The sequence below is a fragment of the Procambarus clarkii genome, chromosome 36 (assembly GCF_040958095.1).
Source record: "Procambarus clarkii isolate CNS0578487 chromosome 36, FALCON_Pclarkii_2.0, whole genome shotgun sequence".
Classification (NCBI taxonomy): domain Eukaryota; kingdom Metazoa; phylum Arthropoda; class Malacostraca; order Decapoda; family Cambaridae; genus Procambarus; species Procambarus clarkii.
Window position 1 is genome coordinate 31,929,063 of NC_091185.1, and position 18,650 is coordinate 31,947,712.

At 43.8% G+C, this 18,650-nt stretch overlaps 1 protein-coding gene across 1 annotated transcript; it reads right to left on the minus strand.

Annotated features, from left to right (window-relative positions):
- Positions 1 to 5,866: 5,866 nt before the first annotated feature.
- LOC138371734 (trichohyalin-like) lies at positions 5,867 to 7,279 on the minus strand. Its single transcript, XM_069336756.1, has 2 exons — positions 6,983 to 7,279; positions 5,867 to 6,931 (listed from the first exon to the last, which is right to left on the minus strand). The coding sequence occupies exons 1-2, from the start codon at positions 7,277 to 7,279 to the stop codon at positions 5,867 to 5,869; spliced, it is 1,362 nt and encodes a 453-aa protein (XP_069192857.1).
- Positions 7,280 to 18,650: the final 11,371 nt, after the last annotated feature.

Sequence of the window (18,650 nt, forward strand, 5' to 3'; positions counted from 1 at the left end):
AATACCCCAAAGATCAACACCTCCCAAGAGCACCAGAGCAAGTGAGGGGTCATTTATACGTTAATTTCATCAAGTCCCTGTTAATATGGGAAGACACAGTGTCTCTGCTTAAGGCACAACTCTCCTAAACACGAGAGTTAAGTATACAACTTTAGAACACTTTCCCACCAGGAGACTCGAACCCTAGCCAGCACAGAAGCCTTCCAGCAACTGGCATAACAGGTACGCCTTAACCTGCTCCACCACCCGCTCAGACCCTTAAAAGAGATGGTAATTTCGGAGTATTTAAATACCCCAAAGATCAACACCTCCCAAGAGCACCAGAGCAAGTGAGGGGTCATTTATACGTTAATTTCATCAAGTCCCTGTTAATATGGGAAGACACAGTGTCTCTGCTTAAGGCACAACTCTCCTAAACACGAGAGTTAAGTATACAACTTTAGAACACTTTCCCACCACAATATATATATATATATATATATATATATATATATATATATATATATATATATATATATATATATATATATATATATATATATATATATATATATATATATATATATATATGTCGTACCTAGTAGCCAGAACGCACTTCTCAGCCTACAATGCAAGGCCCAATTTGCCTAATAAGCCAAGTTTTCATGAATTAATTGTTTTTTGACTACCTAACCTACCTAACCTAACCTAACCTAACTTTTTCGGCTACCTAACCTAACCTAACCTATAAAGATAGGTTAGGTTAGGTTAGGCAGGGTTGGTTAGGTTCCGTCATATATCTATGTTAATTTTAACTCCAATAAAAAAAAATTGACTTCATACATAATGAAATGGGTAGCTCTATCATTTCATAAGAAAAAAAATTGAGAAAATATATTAATTCATGAAAACTTGGCTCATTAGGCAAATCGGGCCTTGCATAGTAGGCCGAAAAGTGCGTTCTGACTACTAGGTACGACATATATATATATATATATATATATATATATATATATATATATATATATATATATATATATATATATATATATATATATATATATATATATATTAGTATATTTTGGTAGCAGTCTTTCCTGTAGACATATTTTATTAAATATGACCGAAAAAGTAAGATTAATAATTCTAACACGAATTTTCTCAATCTTTCGTACATTATGCTTCACTGTTGGAGGTAAATCAAAAATCACTTCTCCAAAATTCATTTTTATTTCTAGTCTGACGCGACACGGGCGCGTTTCGTAAAACTTATTACATTTTCAAAGACTTCACAAATACACAACTGATTAGAACTTGCGTTTCCCTGATTTTATATCTACATTTGAGTGAGGTGGGAAGGGTGATGTGGCATTACATTTGAGTAAGGTGGGAAGGATGATGTGGCATTAGAGGATATTAATAGGGTATTAAAAGTATCAACACAAGACAGAACACGAAACAATGGATATTGAATAGAAGTGTTTGTAGAAAGCCTATTGGTCCATATTTCTTGATGCTTCTATATTGGAGCGGAGTCTTGAGGTGGGTAGAATATAGTTGTGCAATAATTGGCTGTTGATTGCTGGTGTTGACTTCTTGATGTGTAGTGCCTCGCAAACGTCTAGCCGCCTGCTATCGCTGTATCTATCGATGATTTCTGTGTTGTTTACTAGGATTTCTCTGGCGATGGTTTGGTTATGGGAAGAGATTATATGTTCCTTAATGGAGCCCTGTTGTTTATGCATCGTTAAACGCCTAGAAAGAGATGTTGTTGTCTTGCCTATATACTGGGTTTTTTGGAGCTTACAGTCCCCAAGTGGGCATTTGAAGGCATAGACGACGTTAGTCTCTTTTAAAGCGTTCTGTTTCGTGTCTGGAGAGTTTCTCATGAGTAGGCTGGCCGTTTTTCTGGTTTTATAGTAAATCGTCAGTTGTATCCTCTGATTTTTGTCTGTAGGGATAACGTTTCTATTAACAATATCTTTCAGGACCCTTTCCTCTGTTTTATGAGCTGTGGAAAAGAAGTTCCTGTAAAATAGTCTAATAGGGGGTATAGGTGTTGTGTTAGTTGTCTCTTCGGAGGTTGCATGGCTTTTCACTTTCCTTCTTATGATGTCTTCGATGAAACCATTGGAGAAGCCGTTATTGACTAGAACCTGCCTTACCCTACAGAGTTCTTCGTCGACTTGCTTCCATTCTGAGCTGTGGCTGAGAGCACGGTCGACGTATGCGTTAACAACACTCCTCTTGTACCTGTCAGGGCAGTCGCTGTTGGCATTTAGGCACATTCCTATGTTTGTTTCCTTTGTGTAGACTGCAGTGTGGAAACCTCCGCCCTTTTCCATGACTGTTACATCTAGAAAAGGCAGCTTCCCATCCTTTTCCGTCTCGTAAGTGAAACGCAGCACGGAACTCTGCTCAAATGCCTCCTTCAGCTCCTGCAGATGTCTGACATCAGGTACCTGTGTAAAAATGTCGTCAACATAACACAGCAACATAACAACATAACACAACATAACACATAAGAGACAACTAACACAACACCTATACCCCCTATTAGACTATTTTACAGGAACTTCTTTTCCACAGCTCATAAAACAGAGGAAAGGGTCCTGAAAGATATTGTTAATAGAAACGTTATCCCTACAGACAAAAATCAGAGGATACAACTGACGATTTACTATAAAACCAGAAAAACGGCCAGCCTACTCATGAGAAACTCTCCAGACACGAAACAGAACGCTTTAAAAGAGACTAACGTCGTCTATGCCTTCAAATGCCCACTTGGGGACTGTAAGCTCCAAAAAACCCAGTATATAGGCAAGACAACAACATCTCTTTCTAGGCGTTTAACGATGCATAAACAACAGGGCTCCATTAAGGAACATATAATCTCTTCCCATAACCAAACCATCGCCAGAGAAATCCTAGTAAACAACACAGAAATCATCGATAGATACAGCGATAGCAGGCGGCTAGACGTTTGCGAGGCACTACACATCAAGAAGTCAACACCAGCAATCAACAGCCAATTATTGCACAACTATATTCTACCCACCTCAAGACTCCGCTCCAATATAGAAGCATCAAGAAATATGGACCAATAGGCTTTCTACAAACACTTCTATTCAATATCCATTGTTTCGTGTTCTGTCTTGTGTTGATACTTTTAATACCCTATTAATATCCTCTAATGCCACATCATCCTTCCCACCTTACTCAAATGTAATGCCACATCACCCTTCCCACCTCACTCAAATGTAGATATAAAATCAGGGAAACGCAAGTTCTAATCAGTTGTGTATTTGTGAAGTCTTTGAAAATGTAATAAGTTTTACGAAACGCGCCCGTGTCGCGTCAGACTAGAAATAAAAATGAATTTTGGAGAAGTGATTTTTGATTTACCTCCAACAGTGAAGCATAATGTACGAAAGATTGAGAAAATTCGTGTTAGAATTATTAATCTTACTTTTTCGGTCATATTTAATAAAATATATATATATATATATATATATATATATAATTTCATCACTATTAGTAATAATGAGTCAATACTGGGCACACGGCCTTATACTAATAAATGGTACATTTATGTATATATATTCTCGGACCCAAACTTATAATATTAATGTCACATGAATGTAAATGTCCTCGACACAGCAAACTCTTCGATAAATCACAGGTACACTCACACACCACATATATATTTCGCGAGAGCTCTCTACAGCATATCTCTGTACAACTGTGCCTTACTATGACATAGACATTGGTGAGCCTGCTCATGACATAGATACTCTGGCTAAATAGCTGATTAAAGGGGAATGGGGTGGGAAAACTGAATTACCTTCTTCCACCTCAATGATGTGGACTCGCCCTCTGTTGAGAGTTGAATTGAAGCTCCTGGTCCCGGCTCTCGACTCGTTGTAGGGAACGCCCCCACACACACACTGATGCTCTCTCCAGGAACCTCTTCAACACCCAAAAACGCGTCTTCATCATGCTCTATCCTCTGCAGGCCAGTACTCCTCCAAAACTTCTTCACGGGTTGGAGTCGGTCTCCTGGCCGTCGACTTCTCCTCACGAATAGGCCTGCAGACCTTTCTTTCGGCTGCAGTCGTCCTGATTCCCAGCTAGTTTTCGTTCTTCTCCTGCCTCTCAGTGGATTTGCCCAGCCACTACGTCGTCATCTAAACTGGTGAAACTGCACAGTCGTCCCAGACGTCACTGCTCAGACTTCACTTCTTGCAATGCACCTGTCACTGGAGCACTTGCTGCTCAATTCTCGTCAATTCCTTTTTCAGTCCAACACATGGAATACAGGAAGACCTCACAGGGTGCTTGCAGACTGCTGGATGACGTGTAAATCCACTGTAACGGGGCAAAACTGTCAGACTGACAGGACCCCCTATCGCACGTCCGACCTCCTCGACATGTCGTGTCAAACTCTTCCCTCAAGATGGATTGGCCCAGCCGCTACATCATCAACCGACTGGTGAAGCTATCAGACGTCCCAGACGTCATTGCCTAGATTTCACTCCTGCGCTGCACCTGTCACTGGAGCACTTGCTGCTCATTTCTCGTCAATTCCTACTTCGGTCCAACACATGGAATATAGGAAGACCTCACCAGGTGCTGGCAGACCACTGGTGATGCGTAAATCCACCGGAGATGGGGGATCCTGTCAAACTGACAGGATCCCCTATCGCACGTCCGACCTCCTTGACGTGCCGTATCAAACTCCTGGACGCCACGGCCGACGCCGTCTGGACCCTCCTGCACTCGTGACGTCATACTTGCCAGGGGTGTTTCTCATTGGGTCCCTGTTCCGCATCACTGTTCTTGACCAATCTGGTGCCACTGACGTCATAACGTTTTGGCGGCAAAACGTAGGGGCCAGCGCCATCTTGGCGTCCTAAAGGGCCTAAACCACTGGCCAAAACACTCTTCTTTTGCGAATTTCTCGCCAACGCGAGAACACCTAATGCTCCCACATATGTCAAATTGTTCCCCGGAACGTAGAGAACGTTCGGGTAAAGAGGATATGAGTCTTATAGCTGGCGTGGGAGAAATATAAGAGGGGGAACACCGTCACATACCCCTCCCCTTAAAATCGGTTTAGTGTACTCGGGACAGGGCATCCGCTACCCCGTTGTCCTTCCCTCTGATGAGCCTAATTTCCAACCAGCATTCCTGCCGCCAATGCGAGACGCTCCTTATGTATTCGTTGACTGTTCCCACGGTCACTCCTGGCGTCCATTGCTCTTTCATCATTCCGTCCTGCATATAGAAATGGGTGGCCCTCCCGGGACCAACACGTCCTCCTTTGGCCTCCTGAATCCAATCTGGGAACTCCACCTGCTGTAACTCCCCCAGACGAGTGCGGTCCACTAAAAGAGAACTGGCGAGGGTCACCTGTAGCTCACCATCCAGATTGTCATCGCCCTCCACTTGTCCTCCGGGTTCCACGAAGAGGTGATCGACTCCCAGGCTGTCAGACGACTCTTCTTCAGCCCCATCAGATCCACTCACTTCGTGTTCGTTGCACCGTCCTGGGATCACAGCACACACAGGGAACGCCACCTCGGCGATTTCCTTCTCGTTCCCACAGGCGTCTAACACTGTGCCTTTCGCTATATAGTGCTCCAAGCACTCCTCACTTCTCACGAGGTTAGGGAGGACACATCCTCCACAGGCGTCATTCCCAAGGATGACTTGCGCCTCCATCTTGGGCATCGAGGCACAGACCCCTACCACTCGGGTCTGGCAGCCATAATCAGAATCTAAAGTCACCTTGTGCAGGGGCATCCTCACTGGGCCTCCCACAGTGGTAACATCTGCCCCCCCCCCCCCTCACACTGGTACTCTCATAACCCTCGGGGAACAGGGTTCAACTCACCAGGGTAAAATCAGCCCCAGTGTCTCTCAATATCTTCACAGGAATGGGGTCTGCATCCGCCATCCTTACGGTCCCCTCACACACGAACGGGTGAACTCTTTTCTCCCCACTTGGTACTGGCTCATCCCGTACCCTCTCGGCCATCTGGTCCTCCACCCGAACGAAAGGAACGTTCCCCATCTGCTTAGGGCGTCTGCATTCCCACGAGATGTGTTCAAGTCCTCCACAGTTGTAGCAGCGGACCCTCGTTGGCGGTGACCTTCCACCACCGCTCGCCCTGGCAACGCCTCTAGAGGCAGTCGCTCCGTGGGTCTTCCTCGCGCCTTCCGTCGTCTCCTTCGTAGCATCTATCGTCACAGCAACAACTCCTGCACTCTCAGCTAGGGACTTCTTTGCCGGTTCCACAGAACTCTTCAATCCCCTACCGTCTCCACTCGAGAGGTGGGACTTGGGAGAACTCGTTCCTGTCCTCCATCCGTCCGTCTTCCTGAAACTGCTCCCATATCCGGAATACACTGGCGGTCGGTGCTGTCCCTCTCTGCGTGGTCGCAAGGCTTCCTCCAACATGTCAGCTCTGTCAGCAGCAGCCCTCAGGTCCTTTATGTCCGCCTCCTTGACTCTAATCCTGATCTCAGGAGAGAGCACAGACATAAATTTCTCCATGACCATGAGCCGTTTGATATCCTCAGCTGACTTATTCCCTTCAGATTCCAACCACTTCAGGAATTTTCTCTCCGTGTCCCTCGCCGTCTCTGCATAAGATTTACCTGGCGAACGGGTACATTCTCTAAATCTTTTCCTATAACATTCTGGCGTCAGCTTGAAAGAGTGGAGCACTGCTCTCTTCACAGCATCATAGTTGGTGCATTCATTGAGGTCAAGCATGTTGTAGGCCTCGCGAGCTTCACCTGTGAGCCTGCCCTGGACCAGCTCCACCCACTCTGCTTTCGGCCACTTCTTCAAGGTAGCGACCCTCTCGAAGTGGTCAAAGAAGCCCTCAGCTTCATTGGGCACAAAGACCGGTAAATCTCTCTCTCGCACTCGGCGGTCTTCTTGCTGTGGGGGTGCAGGTAGGGCTAGCCCTAGCTAAGCCCACTTCAACTCAACCTCTCTGTTAGTTTCAATCGCTTGCTGTTTCAGCTTGGCTTCCAGCTCGCGCTCCTCCCGTCTCAGCTGTGCTTCTTCACGTCTCAGCTGTGCTTCAGCTTCTCGTTCTTCGCGCTTCAGCTGTGCCTCTTGTTTTTGTTCTTCACGCTTCAGCTGTGCTTCCCGTTCTTCACGCTTCAGCTGTGCTTCCCGTTCTTCACGCTTCAGCTGCGCTTCGTGCTCACGCTCTTCCCGTCTCAGCTGTGCCTCTCGTTCTTGATCTTCCCACTTCAGCTGTGCCTCCAGTTGCAGCTTCATTATTTCCGCTTCATTATCTATATGTCCGGTCGTGATGGTCAAGCGAATTAAGGCGTCCTGTAAATACCAGTTGCGTTGCTCCTGGCAGTATGGGTTCAAGTCACTTCTGGGGTGTGATTTTTCAGTTGCATATAGTCCTGGGGACCATTCAGGCTTGTTCGCATTTGTGTTCCTCACGTGTGCCCCAAAGAATGAGGTGATTTGATAAAATGCTATGCCTAAGATAACCATCCGAGTGCCGGCGGGGAAGTGATTCATATAGCTTCGGCTCACACTTCCTTTTGTCCGGTCGTGATAGTCAAGCGGATTAAGGCGTCCTGTATATACCAGTTGCTTGTATATACAGGTATATATACTTGTATATACCAGTATACTCTTGGCAGTATGGGTTCGAGTCACTTCTGGGGTGTGAGTTTTCAGTTGCATATAGTCCTGGGGACCATTCAGGCTTGTTCGCATTTGTGTTCCTCACGTGTGCCCCAAAGAATGAGGTGATTTGATAAAATGCTATGCCCAAGATAACCATCCGAGTGACGGCGAGGAAGTGGTTCATATAGCTTCGGCTATCACTTCCTTTTGTCTGGTCGTGATGGTCAAGCGGAATAAGGCGTCTTGTAAATACCAGTTGCGTTGCTCCTGGCAGTATGGGTTCGTGTCACTTCTATGGTGTGAGATTTCAGTTGCATATAGTCCTGGGGACCATTCAGGCTTGTTCGCATTTGTGTTCCTCACGTGTGCCCCAAAGAATGAGGTGATTTGATAAAATGCTATGCCCAAGATAACCATCCGAGTGCCGGCAGGGAAGTGGTTCATATAGCTTCGGCTGTCACTTCCTTTTGTCCGGTCGTGATGGTCAAGTGGATTAAGGCGTCCTGTAAATACCAGTTGCGTTGTTCCAGGCAGTATGGGTTCAAGTCACTTCTGGGGTGTGAGTTTTCAGTTGCATATAGTCCTGGGGACCATTCAGGCTTGTTCGCATACACACACACACACACACATATATATATATATATATATATATATATATATATATATATATATATATATATATATATATTTATATATATATATATATATATTTATATATATATATATATATATATATATATATATATATATTTATATATATATATATATATATATATATATATATATATATATATATATATATATATATATGTCGTACCTAGTAGCCAGAACTCACTTCTCAGCCTACTATGCAAGGCCCGATTTGCCTAATAAGCCAAGTTTTCATGAATTAATATATTTTCTCTATTTTTTTTCTTATGAATTGATAAAGCTACCCATTTCATTATGTATGAGGTTAATTTTTTTTATTGGAGTAAAAATTAACGTAGATATATGACCGAACCTAACCAACCCTACCTAACCTAACCTAACCTATCTTTATAGGTTAGGTTAGGTTAGGTGGCCGAAAAAGTTAGGTTAGGTTAGGTTAGGTAGGTTAGGTAGTCGAAAAACAATTAATTCATGAAAACTTAGCTTATTAGGCAAATCGGGCCTTGCATATTAGGCAGAGAAGTGCGTTCTGGCTACTAGGTACGACATATGTATATATATATATATATATTGTGACGGTAACGCGTTGGTGTTCGGCTGTTTAAGGCTAGGGGTATGGCCTCGTCACATAGTTATAAAAAAAAATAGAAAAACTGGAACTTCGTCTGTGGTAAGGTAAGGAGAAGACACACAAAACACAAGTAAAACTTTAACAATGAAATTTTAATGACGTTAAATAAATCAAAACATGAAAATAATGCACAAACAAATTCTTATAATAAAATCAATGAATCAAAATAATAAGAATTCTTAAATGACAAAATGAAAAGTTACGTTAAGGCAAAATAACAAGAAGTGCAATACAACAGTAAGTGGGAGGTGCTGGAATATTGGCTTAAAGCCACCACCTCTCTCAGTACACTCTAGAGTCTAGCTGGGAGGTGTGCTGGCTACGAAAGCACGGAACATTCTGAGGACTGATGTTGGGGCGACCCCAGACATCAGGTAGTATTGGGGGCGAGTGCAGGTGCAGCCAGACCGGCGACCAATCAGCGGAGCCGTAGCGATCAACGGGTAGTTTGGTGGTTGGAGTTCGAACAGGTGGCTGGTTGCATACGTTTCTGCTCACCCTTGCAAGCCTTGCTGGTGTTGTTGTCGTTGTTGGACATTTCTTCCATAGTCTTTTTATATAATTGTGAAGACGTAATTTTGGAGGGAAGAGCAGGCTCAATCTCTTGAAGGAGATTATCGTCACAACTCTCCCCCGAAGCCTGCGGTTCTGGAAGAAGTACGTCGTTATGTGGTGGAGTAATGGATGGAGTGGCTTCTACTTCATAAACTCTGGAGAGATCATGGGCTAAGATGTTGTCAGACTCTTGGTATAGCGTGTCTCCAGGTTGAATTTCTGCAGTTAGCAAGCCCATAGTAGAAGACGTTGAGATGAGAAGTGGGCGTGCTGCAGGAGGTGTAGGGTGGTGTGGTCCGTATTGATGGTGGACCGAGCACTTTTCAGGTGTGGAGTGAAGTGCTGAAGCTTCAGGATGAGGAAGAGTAGCTCCTTGCCAATTGTTCCGTCGTTCCTTGTAGCAGTAGTCGCTGACAGGTGTATTCTTCTCGCCTCGTTGCTGCATCACGACACCACCATCGTCGGTACCATTGGCGTCGACATGGAGGATGTAGGGCTTATCTGACGAGGTGAGAGTGGAATTAGAAGAGGGCATAGGAGCACGAGTATTATCCTGAAAGCATTTGGGAAGATCATTAAGGATTTTGGAATTAGAAAGCGCCGACTCCTTGTCAGTGCTTTCGGGAGAAGAAGCCGGGATGGTCTCACTGTGGATGTAGGGTTCTGTGAAGGTAGAACAATTAATCAAGACAGTGGGAGGAGTACCATTATATTGCTTCAGGAGGTTGACGTGGCACAGCTGGGTCTTCCGCCGCCTATCTGGAGTCTCTATCACATAATTATTATTATTCCTGCACTCTTTGACGCAGTAGGGTCCTGAAAATCTGTTTTGTAGAGGTGAACCTGGGATAGGGAAATAAGCAAGGACGAAGTCTCCCGGCTTGAATTTTCTTACTTTGCTGGTCTGGTCGTAATGAGTCTTCATTCTCACCTGGGCTTTCAATAGATTATCATGAGCAAAGCGGTGGACTCTCTCTAGAATGTGTTGAAGGTTTTGAAGAAACTGGGGCACATTCTGATGCTCACTGAAGGTGGCATCTCTGAGAGAGTCTTTGAAAGCCTTAAGGGGAGTACGGCACTTACGGCCGTAGAGCATCTCATAAGGAGATACTCCTAGGGACTCATTGGGGAGACTTCTGAAAATACACATTATTAGGTCAATCTGCTTATCCCAATCCTTTGAGGTTTCACTACAAAACTTTTTCAAGAGTGCTTTGATGGTCTGATGACTACGTTCAAGAGAACCCTGTGAAGCAGGATGATAGGGGCTGGACAATACCTGTTTGATGTTGAACTCCTCCAGTGTCCTTTTGAAGAGATCACTGGTGAAGTTGGTGCCACAGTCACTTTGAATCTCCCTGGGAAATCCGTATTGAGTGAAGATCTTCAATAGATGTTTGATAACCGTAGCAGCCGTGATGTTCTTCACTGGAACTGCTATGGGAAATCTGGTGGTAGGACACAGGATGGTTAGGATGTAGGCGTTACCTGAACTGGTCCGAGGTAAAGGACCAACACAGTCTATTATGAGTCTGTGGAAAGGTTCCGCAGGCACCTGTATGGGAATCAGTGGTGCTCTGGGAATGGAGACGTTCGGTTTGCCTGCCCTCTGACATGTATGACACTGTTTTACGTACTGTTTGACGTTGTTTACCATACCTGGCCAGTAGTAGTCTTGGCGAATCCCATGGTAAGTCTTGTTGAAGCCGTAGTGGGAGAATGCTCCATGGGCCAGGTGTAGAATAGTGGGCCGCAGGCTGGTGGGAATCACAAGTTGTTCGGTGTTGGCCCAATCGTCCTCCTCCTTCAGTTTACTGGGTCTATATCTGCGGTAGAGCAAGTCGTTCTCTAGGAAGAACCCAGGAATACTGTCGGGTTGAGTCTCAGCCTGGAAAAACAATGGTGTTAAAGTAAGATCTTCCCTCTGCAACTTACGGAACTCCAACTTGGTCAGATGCGGGGGTAGTTTCTGAGGGTCTTGAGGGACAGCGGTAGCAGTAGAGTCGGCTGGCTGTGGACGTGCGGCTTGTGCACGGGTGGTCACGAGAACCGGAGGAGAAACATCATCACTCTCTTGAACCTCTGCTGGAACATACTCAAGAATAGGGTTACTTGGCACAGAGTTACACACCTGGGGTTTGTCCATGACGATCAGGTTGGTTGGTTGCAGGTCTTCTGCCAAGTCGTTGCCTAGGAGAAGTTGCACTCCAGGCATGGGAAAAGGCTTTTCCCTGACGGCGACTTGGACTTCCCCGTTCACGTAGGGACAATCCAGGTGGACTCTGGCGAGAGGGTATGGAGTGGTAGCAGTGAGGTCAGTGATGAAGACTGTTTCCCCGGTGTAGACTATGTTGGGCACAGCAGACTTCAAGATGATCGATTGTAGAGCCGCTGTGTCCCTCAAGATCTTCAATTTGAAACGTCCCTCCGGATTTGAACCGTTGGCAGAGACAGTTCCAGTATACAGGTGGTTACTGAAAAGAGAAAGATCATTAACATCAACACCAACATTCATCACAGGCTTACCGGACTTAGGAGGAGTTGGTTTGGGTCGTTGTTGGTCAGTGGTTCCCTTGTATTGAGACTTACCACACTTGTCTATGGTATGTCCATAGAGTCTACAATATTTGCAGTACAGTTGTGAACCAGCTTGATCGGGGCTCACCTTCTCGTAACTGTACCATGACTTCTTACTGGAGGATGGTTCAGGTGTCAGCCGGTGGATGAGGCTGTAAGTGTCAGCCGACTTAGCACACTTCAGGTAGTCGGTTTCTTCTTTATCTGCTAAGTAGAGGCGGACAGGAGGCGGCACACGTCTCAAGAATTCTTCAACAAGCATCAGGTTGACGAGTTCTGTAAAAGTAGAGACATGTGCTGCTTCCAGCCATTTCATGAAATACCTCCGTTTCGTGTTAGCAAACTCGAGGAAGGTAGTGGTACTTGCCTTCAGGTGGTCACGGAATTTCCTTCTATAACTTTCGGTGGAAAGTAGGTAGGCGTCCAACACTGCTTGTTTCAGAGTGTAGTAGTCATTCTCAGACGCCAAAGTACTGAGTGTGACTGCAGCTCTACCTGTAAGATGGACTCTGAGAAGTGTGGCCCATCGGTCGACAGGCCAACTGAGTTGATTAGCAAGGGTTTCAAAGGTGGTGAAAAACACATCAACTTCTGCTTCTACAAAGGATGGCATTAACTTACTTGCATGTGATATATTAAAACTGACGGGAAGATTGGCAGTAGCTTGCTGGCGTTGAGCGAGGTGTGAAGTTTCCAACGTGTATTCCCGTTGACGACACTCTAGAGCCAGAGTCGCTTGTTGCTTGTCATGTTCGCGTTGCATCTCCAACTCGCGTCGTTTGGTTTCAAGCTGTACTCGTTCCCGCTCCTGGAGTAGTGCAACCTCACGTTCCTGGAGGGCGAGTCCACGTTCGTGTTCTTCTCTCCTCAAGGCAGCTTCACGTTCTCTGAGGGTGATTTCTCGTTCTTGTTCCTCTCTTCGTATGGCAGCAGCTCGTTCTTGTTGTTCGAGGGCTTCCCTTTGCTGCTCACGTTCAATCTTGGCCAGCTCTAGTTTGAGTTTCAGCGTTGCCAAATCAGTTTTATCTGCAATATAGTAAGTTTCACGAGTTTCAGAGTCTATCTTACCTTGCTCTAAATAGTAATCCAGCAACAGGTTGTGTAGGTCATTTTTGTTGGCTTGGTAGGGAACTTCTAGTTGATACTCATGTGCAAGAGTTTGTAGTTCAGTCCTCTTGGCACGACTTAAAGTCCCTATTTCACCTGCTGGATTTGCACGGAAAGTTTGGAGACGAAACATGGTGAAATTAGCAAATAAAGGTACACGAATGTTCAATAATGAAATGTCAGAAACAGGACAACGTGGCAACTGGTACCTATCCTGTGTGATCTTTAACAATTAACGTTAAGTGAAAGATATTAAATGATTAAATTAAATCAAGGGCGCAGGAAATCTTGTACCCGGTACTCATGTAAGAGAATAAGGGCAAGAAAATCCTACTAACAAATGAAACAGAGTTTCGAAAACAAATGAAACAGTTAAATGCTTCAAAAGTAAAATTGGTAGTCCAAGGATGTAGGCATACCTTGCCAAGTCTCTATAGGACATAAAGCAAGTTTTTCCTACTGAATTTAATATGATACTTACAGAATTAGCGAACTTTTGTGCTCTGAAAAAATAAGCTAATTCCCTACCGTTGTATGTATCATCATCTCTGACTGACGTGTAGGGGTGCGAGGTGTCAACTGGTGACGAGAACTGCTGCTGAGGTCCCAATTCAGCAACTAAAGTTCGAGCTAGAGGAACTATGGCCCTCTTTGTCCTCCTACAGTCAGATTGCAGAAGATTGGGTACTCTTGACCCGGGGCAGACCACAGTACCAGGGTACCAATATGATGATCTGTCAGAATGAGAAATATTCAAGGGACATAGATGGTAAATACGAGTAATAACATGGAGGGAGAGATGACCAATTAAGAGTATGACTGAGGCCTACAGTCACCACGTAATCCAAAGTTGTCTCACCTTCACTATATGTTACTCTCGTAATGCACAATACACCGCACCTTATAAAAAATGAAATTGAATGAAAAATAGTAAAGCTACGTTAACAAAGTTAAATACGCTTACCATAAATTACCACTTGGCACCAGTACCTGAGTGAAGCTCCCGGACAGGCCCCCATAAAACTTGTGACGGTAACGCGTTGGTGTTCGGCTGTTTAAGGCTAGGGGTATGGCCTCGTCACATAGTTATAAAAAAAAATAGAAAAACTGGAACTTCGTCTGTGGTAAGGTAAGGAGAAGACACACAAAACACAAGTAAAACTTTAACAATGAAATTTTAATGACGTTAAATAAATCAAAACATGAAAATAATGCACAAACAAATTCTTATAATAAAATCAATGAATCAAAATAATAAGAATTCTTAAATGACAAAATGAAAAGTTACGTTAAGGCAAAATAACAAGAAGTGCAATACAACAGTAAGTGGGAGGTGCTGGAATATTGGCTTAAAGCCACCACCTCTCTCAGTACACTCTAGAGTCTAGCTGGGAGGTGTGCTGGCTACGAAAGCACGGAACATTCTGAGGACTGATGTTGGGGCGACCCCAGACATCAGGTAGTATTGGGGGCGAGTGCAGGTGCAGCCAGACCGGCGACCAATCAGCGGAGCCGTAGCGATCAACGGGTAGTTTGGTGGTTGGAGTTCGAACAGGTGGCTGGTTGCATACGTTTCTGCTCACCCTTGCAAGCCTTGCTGGTGTTGTTGTCGTTGTTGGACATTTCTTCCATAGTCTTTTTATATAATTGTGAAGACGTAATTTTGGAGGGAAGAGCAGGCTCAATCTCTTGAAGGAGATTATCGTCACAATATATATATATATATATATATATATATATATATATATATATATATGTCGTACCTAGTAGCCAGAACGCACTTCTCAGCCTACAATGCAAGGCCCGATTTGCCTAATAAACCAAGTTTTCTTGAATTAATATATTTTCTCTAATTTTTTTCATATGAAATGATAAAGCCACCCATTTCATTATGTATGAGGTCAATTTGTTTTTATTGGAGTTAAAATTAACGTAGATATATGACAGAACCTAACCAACCCTACCTAACCTAACCTAACCGATCTTTATAGGTTAGGTTAGGTTAGGTAGCCGAAAACGTCAGGTTAGGTTAGGTTAGGTAGGTTAGGTAGTCGAAAAACAATTAATTCATGAAAACTTGGCTTATTAGGCAAATCGGGCCATGTATAGTAGGCTGAGAAGTGCGTTCTGGCTACTAGGTACGACATATATATATATATATATATATATATATATATATATATATATATATATATATATATATATATGTCGTACCTAATAGCCAGAACGCACTTCTATGCCTACTATTCAAGGCCCGATTTGCCTAGTAAGCCAAGTTTTCATGAATTAATTGTTTTTCGACTACCTAACCTACCTAACCTAACCTAACCTAACTTTTTCGGCTACCTAACCTAACCTAACCTATAAAGATAGGTTAGGTTAGGTTAGGTAGGGTTGGTTAGGTTCGGTCATATATTTACGTTATTTTTAACTCCAATAAAAATAATTGACCTCATACATAATGAAATGGGTAGCTTTATCATTTCATAAGAAAAAAATTTGAGAAAATATATTAATTCATGAAAACTTGGCTTATTAGGCAAATCGGGCCTTGAATAGTAGGCATAGAAGTGCATTCTGGCTATTAAGTACGACATATATATATATATATATATATATATATATATATATATATATATATATATATATATATATATATATATATATATATATATATGTCGTACCTAGTAGCCAGAATGCACTTCTCGGCATACTATGCATGGCCCGATTTGCCTAATAAGCCAAGTTTTCATGAATTATAATATTTCTCTAACTTTTTTCTTACGAAATGATAAAGCTACCCATTTCATTATATATGAAGTGAATTTTTTTTCATTGGAGTTAAAATTAACGTAGATATATGACCGAACCTAACCAACCCTACCTAACCTAACCTAACCTATCTTTATAGGTTAGGTTAGGTTAGGTAGCCAAAAAAGTTAGGTTAGGATAGGTTAGGTAGGTTAGGTAGTTGAAAAACAATTAATTCATGAAAACTTGGCTTATTAGGCAAATAGGGCCTTGCATAGAAGGCTGAGTAGTGCGTTCTGGCTACTAGGTACGACATATATATATATATATATATATATATATATATATATATATATATATATATATATATATATATATGTATATATATATATATATATATATATATATATATATATATATATATATATATATATATATATATATATATATATATATATATCAAACTGAAAACTCACACCCCAGAAGTGACTCGAACCCATACTCCCAGGAGCAACGCAACTGGTATGTACAAGACGCCTTAATCCACTTGACCATCACGACCGGACTAATGAGGTGAGAGCCGAGGCTATTTGAACCACCCCACCACCGGCACTCGGATAGTAATCTTGGGCATAGCATTTTACCAAATCACCTCATTCTTTGGGGCACACGTGAGGAACATAAATGCGAACAAGCCTGAATGGTCCCCAGGACAATATGCAACTGAAAACTCACACCCCAGAAGTGACTCGAACCTATACTCCCAGGAGCAACGCAACTGGTATGTACAAGACGCCTTAATCCACTTGACCATCACGACCGGACTAATGAGGTGATAGCCGAGGCTATTTGAACCACCCCACCGCCGGCACTCGAGTCACTTCTGGGGTGTGAGTTTTCAGTTGCATATTGTCCTGGGGACCATTCAGGCTTGTTCGCATTTGTGTTCCTCACGTGTGCCCCAAAGAATGAGGTGATTTGGTAAAATGCTATGCCCAAGATTACTATCCGAGTGCCGGCGATGGGGTGGTTCAAATAGCCTCGGCTATCACCTCATTAGTCCAGTCGTGATGGTCAAGTGGATTAAGGCGTCTTGTACATACCAGTTGCGTTGCTCCTGGGAGTATGGGTTTGAGTCACTTCTGGGGTGTGAGTTTTCAGTTGCATATTGTCCTGGGGACCAATCAGGCTTGTTCGCATTTGTGTTCCTCACGTGTGCCCCAAAGAATGAGGTGATTTGGTAAAATGCTATGCCCAAGATTACTATCCGAGTGCCGGTGGTGGGGTGGTTCAAATGGCCTCGGCTATCACCTCATTAGTCCGGTCGTGATGGTCAAGTGGATTAAGGCGTCTTGTACATACCAGTTGCGTTGCTCCTGGAAATATGGGTTCGAGTCACTTCTGGGGTGTGAGTTTTCAGTTGCATAATGTCCTGGGGACCATTCAGGCTTGTTCGCATATATATATATATATATATATATATATATATATATATATATATATATATATATATATATTCCCACCATTCTCAAGGAATTGGGTTCCAAGCTCATTGACGTCACCAGAGACCCAAGGGCTTCCAGTTGTTTGTTTCAGCGTCTCAGTGTGGCGATCCAGAGGGGAAATGCTTGCTGTGTCCTCGGTTCCTGTCCAGACGCGGAGGAGCTTCAAGAGATCCATAACCTTTAGGCATTTGTCTTGTATGTTTTGTAACCTTTAAATACACAATAAAGAAAAAAAAAAAAAAAAAAAAAAAAAGGATGGGGGTGGTAGGAGAAAAGCACACAGTTCATTATGCAAGGTTATACAGTTACATATCTGATTTTATACAAAAAATCAACATTAAGAGGACACACAAAAAAGTTCGCTTCCTAGAGGCTGTAGATTTCCTCGAACTCCTCCGACGCCGGGCATGAACGGAGGATGCAGCAAGCATTTCCCCTCTGGATCGCGACACTGAGGCGCTGAAAGAGAAAACTTGCTGCTCTAGGGTCTCTTGTGGTGTCAAAGAGCTTGGAACCAAGATCCTTAAGAAACCTTCTTGCACTCTCTCCCCATGGGCCTAGGGTCTCAGACTCTATTGGAACGAAGTTGTACCGATGATCTAATTGCCTGTACTTGGCTGACTTGTCTCTTTCTCTGCGTGTCGCCGCGGCTCCTGCTGTGCCGGTAGAGAGGTTGATGTATGTGGTTGCCAGGGTGGATACACAAGTATAGTCCCATGCCAACTGTCTGCCACCCTTCCACGGTCGCAGTGTGATCCCGTCTGGTCGGCCGGCAAAGCTAACAGAGTCACGGTTCAGTAGGTTGCGGGGCTCTCTCTCCGCTGGACACTGAGCAGAGGCAAGGCTTCTTTTAATGATGTCATTGACTTCGTCGTGTCTAGTGTGCCAACCACCAGATTTTCCACAGTGCAGGCCATGCAGTCCATATTCGTCAGCATCTGCCTCGCCGCAAATACACCTATGAACAGTGTGGATAGGGGCAGCAAGACGGAGAGCGACTGCAATACGGAGCTCCTGCGGATCAAGACGTGTGCCTGTCGCAGACATAGGGACTGCCAAAAGGAAGTCCCCTGCATGGGGAGCCTGCAAAGCTGTGAGGCGTGCACGATCACTGGGGGTTGTTGCTGCCTCCAGCAAAGCTGTGGCTTCTTTGTCAGGTAGAATTTCCTTAACCAGGTCATCTGATGCTGAGGAGGAAGACAGGAAGGCTGGGACAGCAATTTGG

Bases quoted from the DNA above. Each gene is read 5' to 3' on its own strand.
- LOC138371734 (XM_069336756.1), bottom strand. From the start codon at position 7,279: ATGAAGCTGCAACTGGAGGCACAGCTGAAGTGGGAAGATCAAGAACGA. The intron at 6,932-6,982 runs GTTGAGTTGAAG...GCACCCCCACAG, and splicing joins CGATTGAAACTAACAGAGAG to CAAGAAGACCGCCGAGTGCG.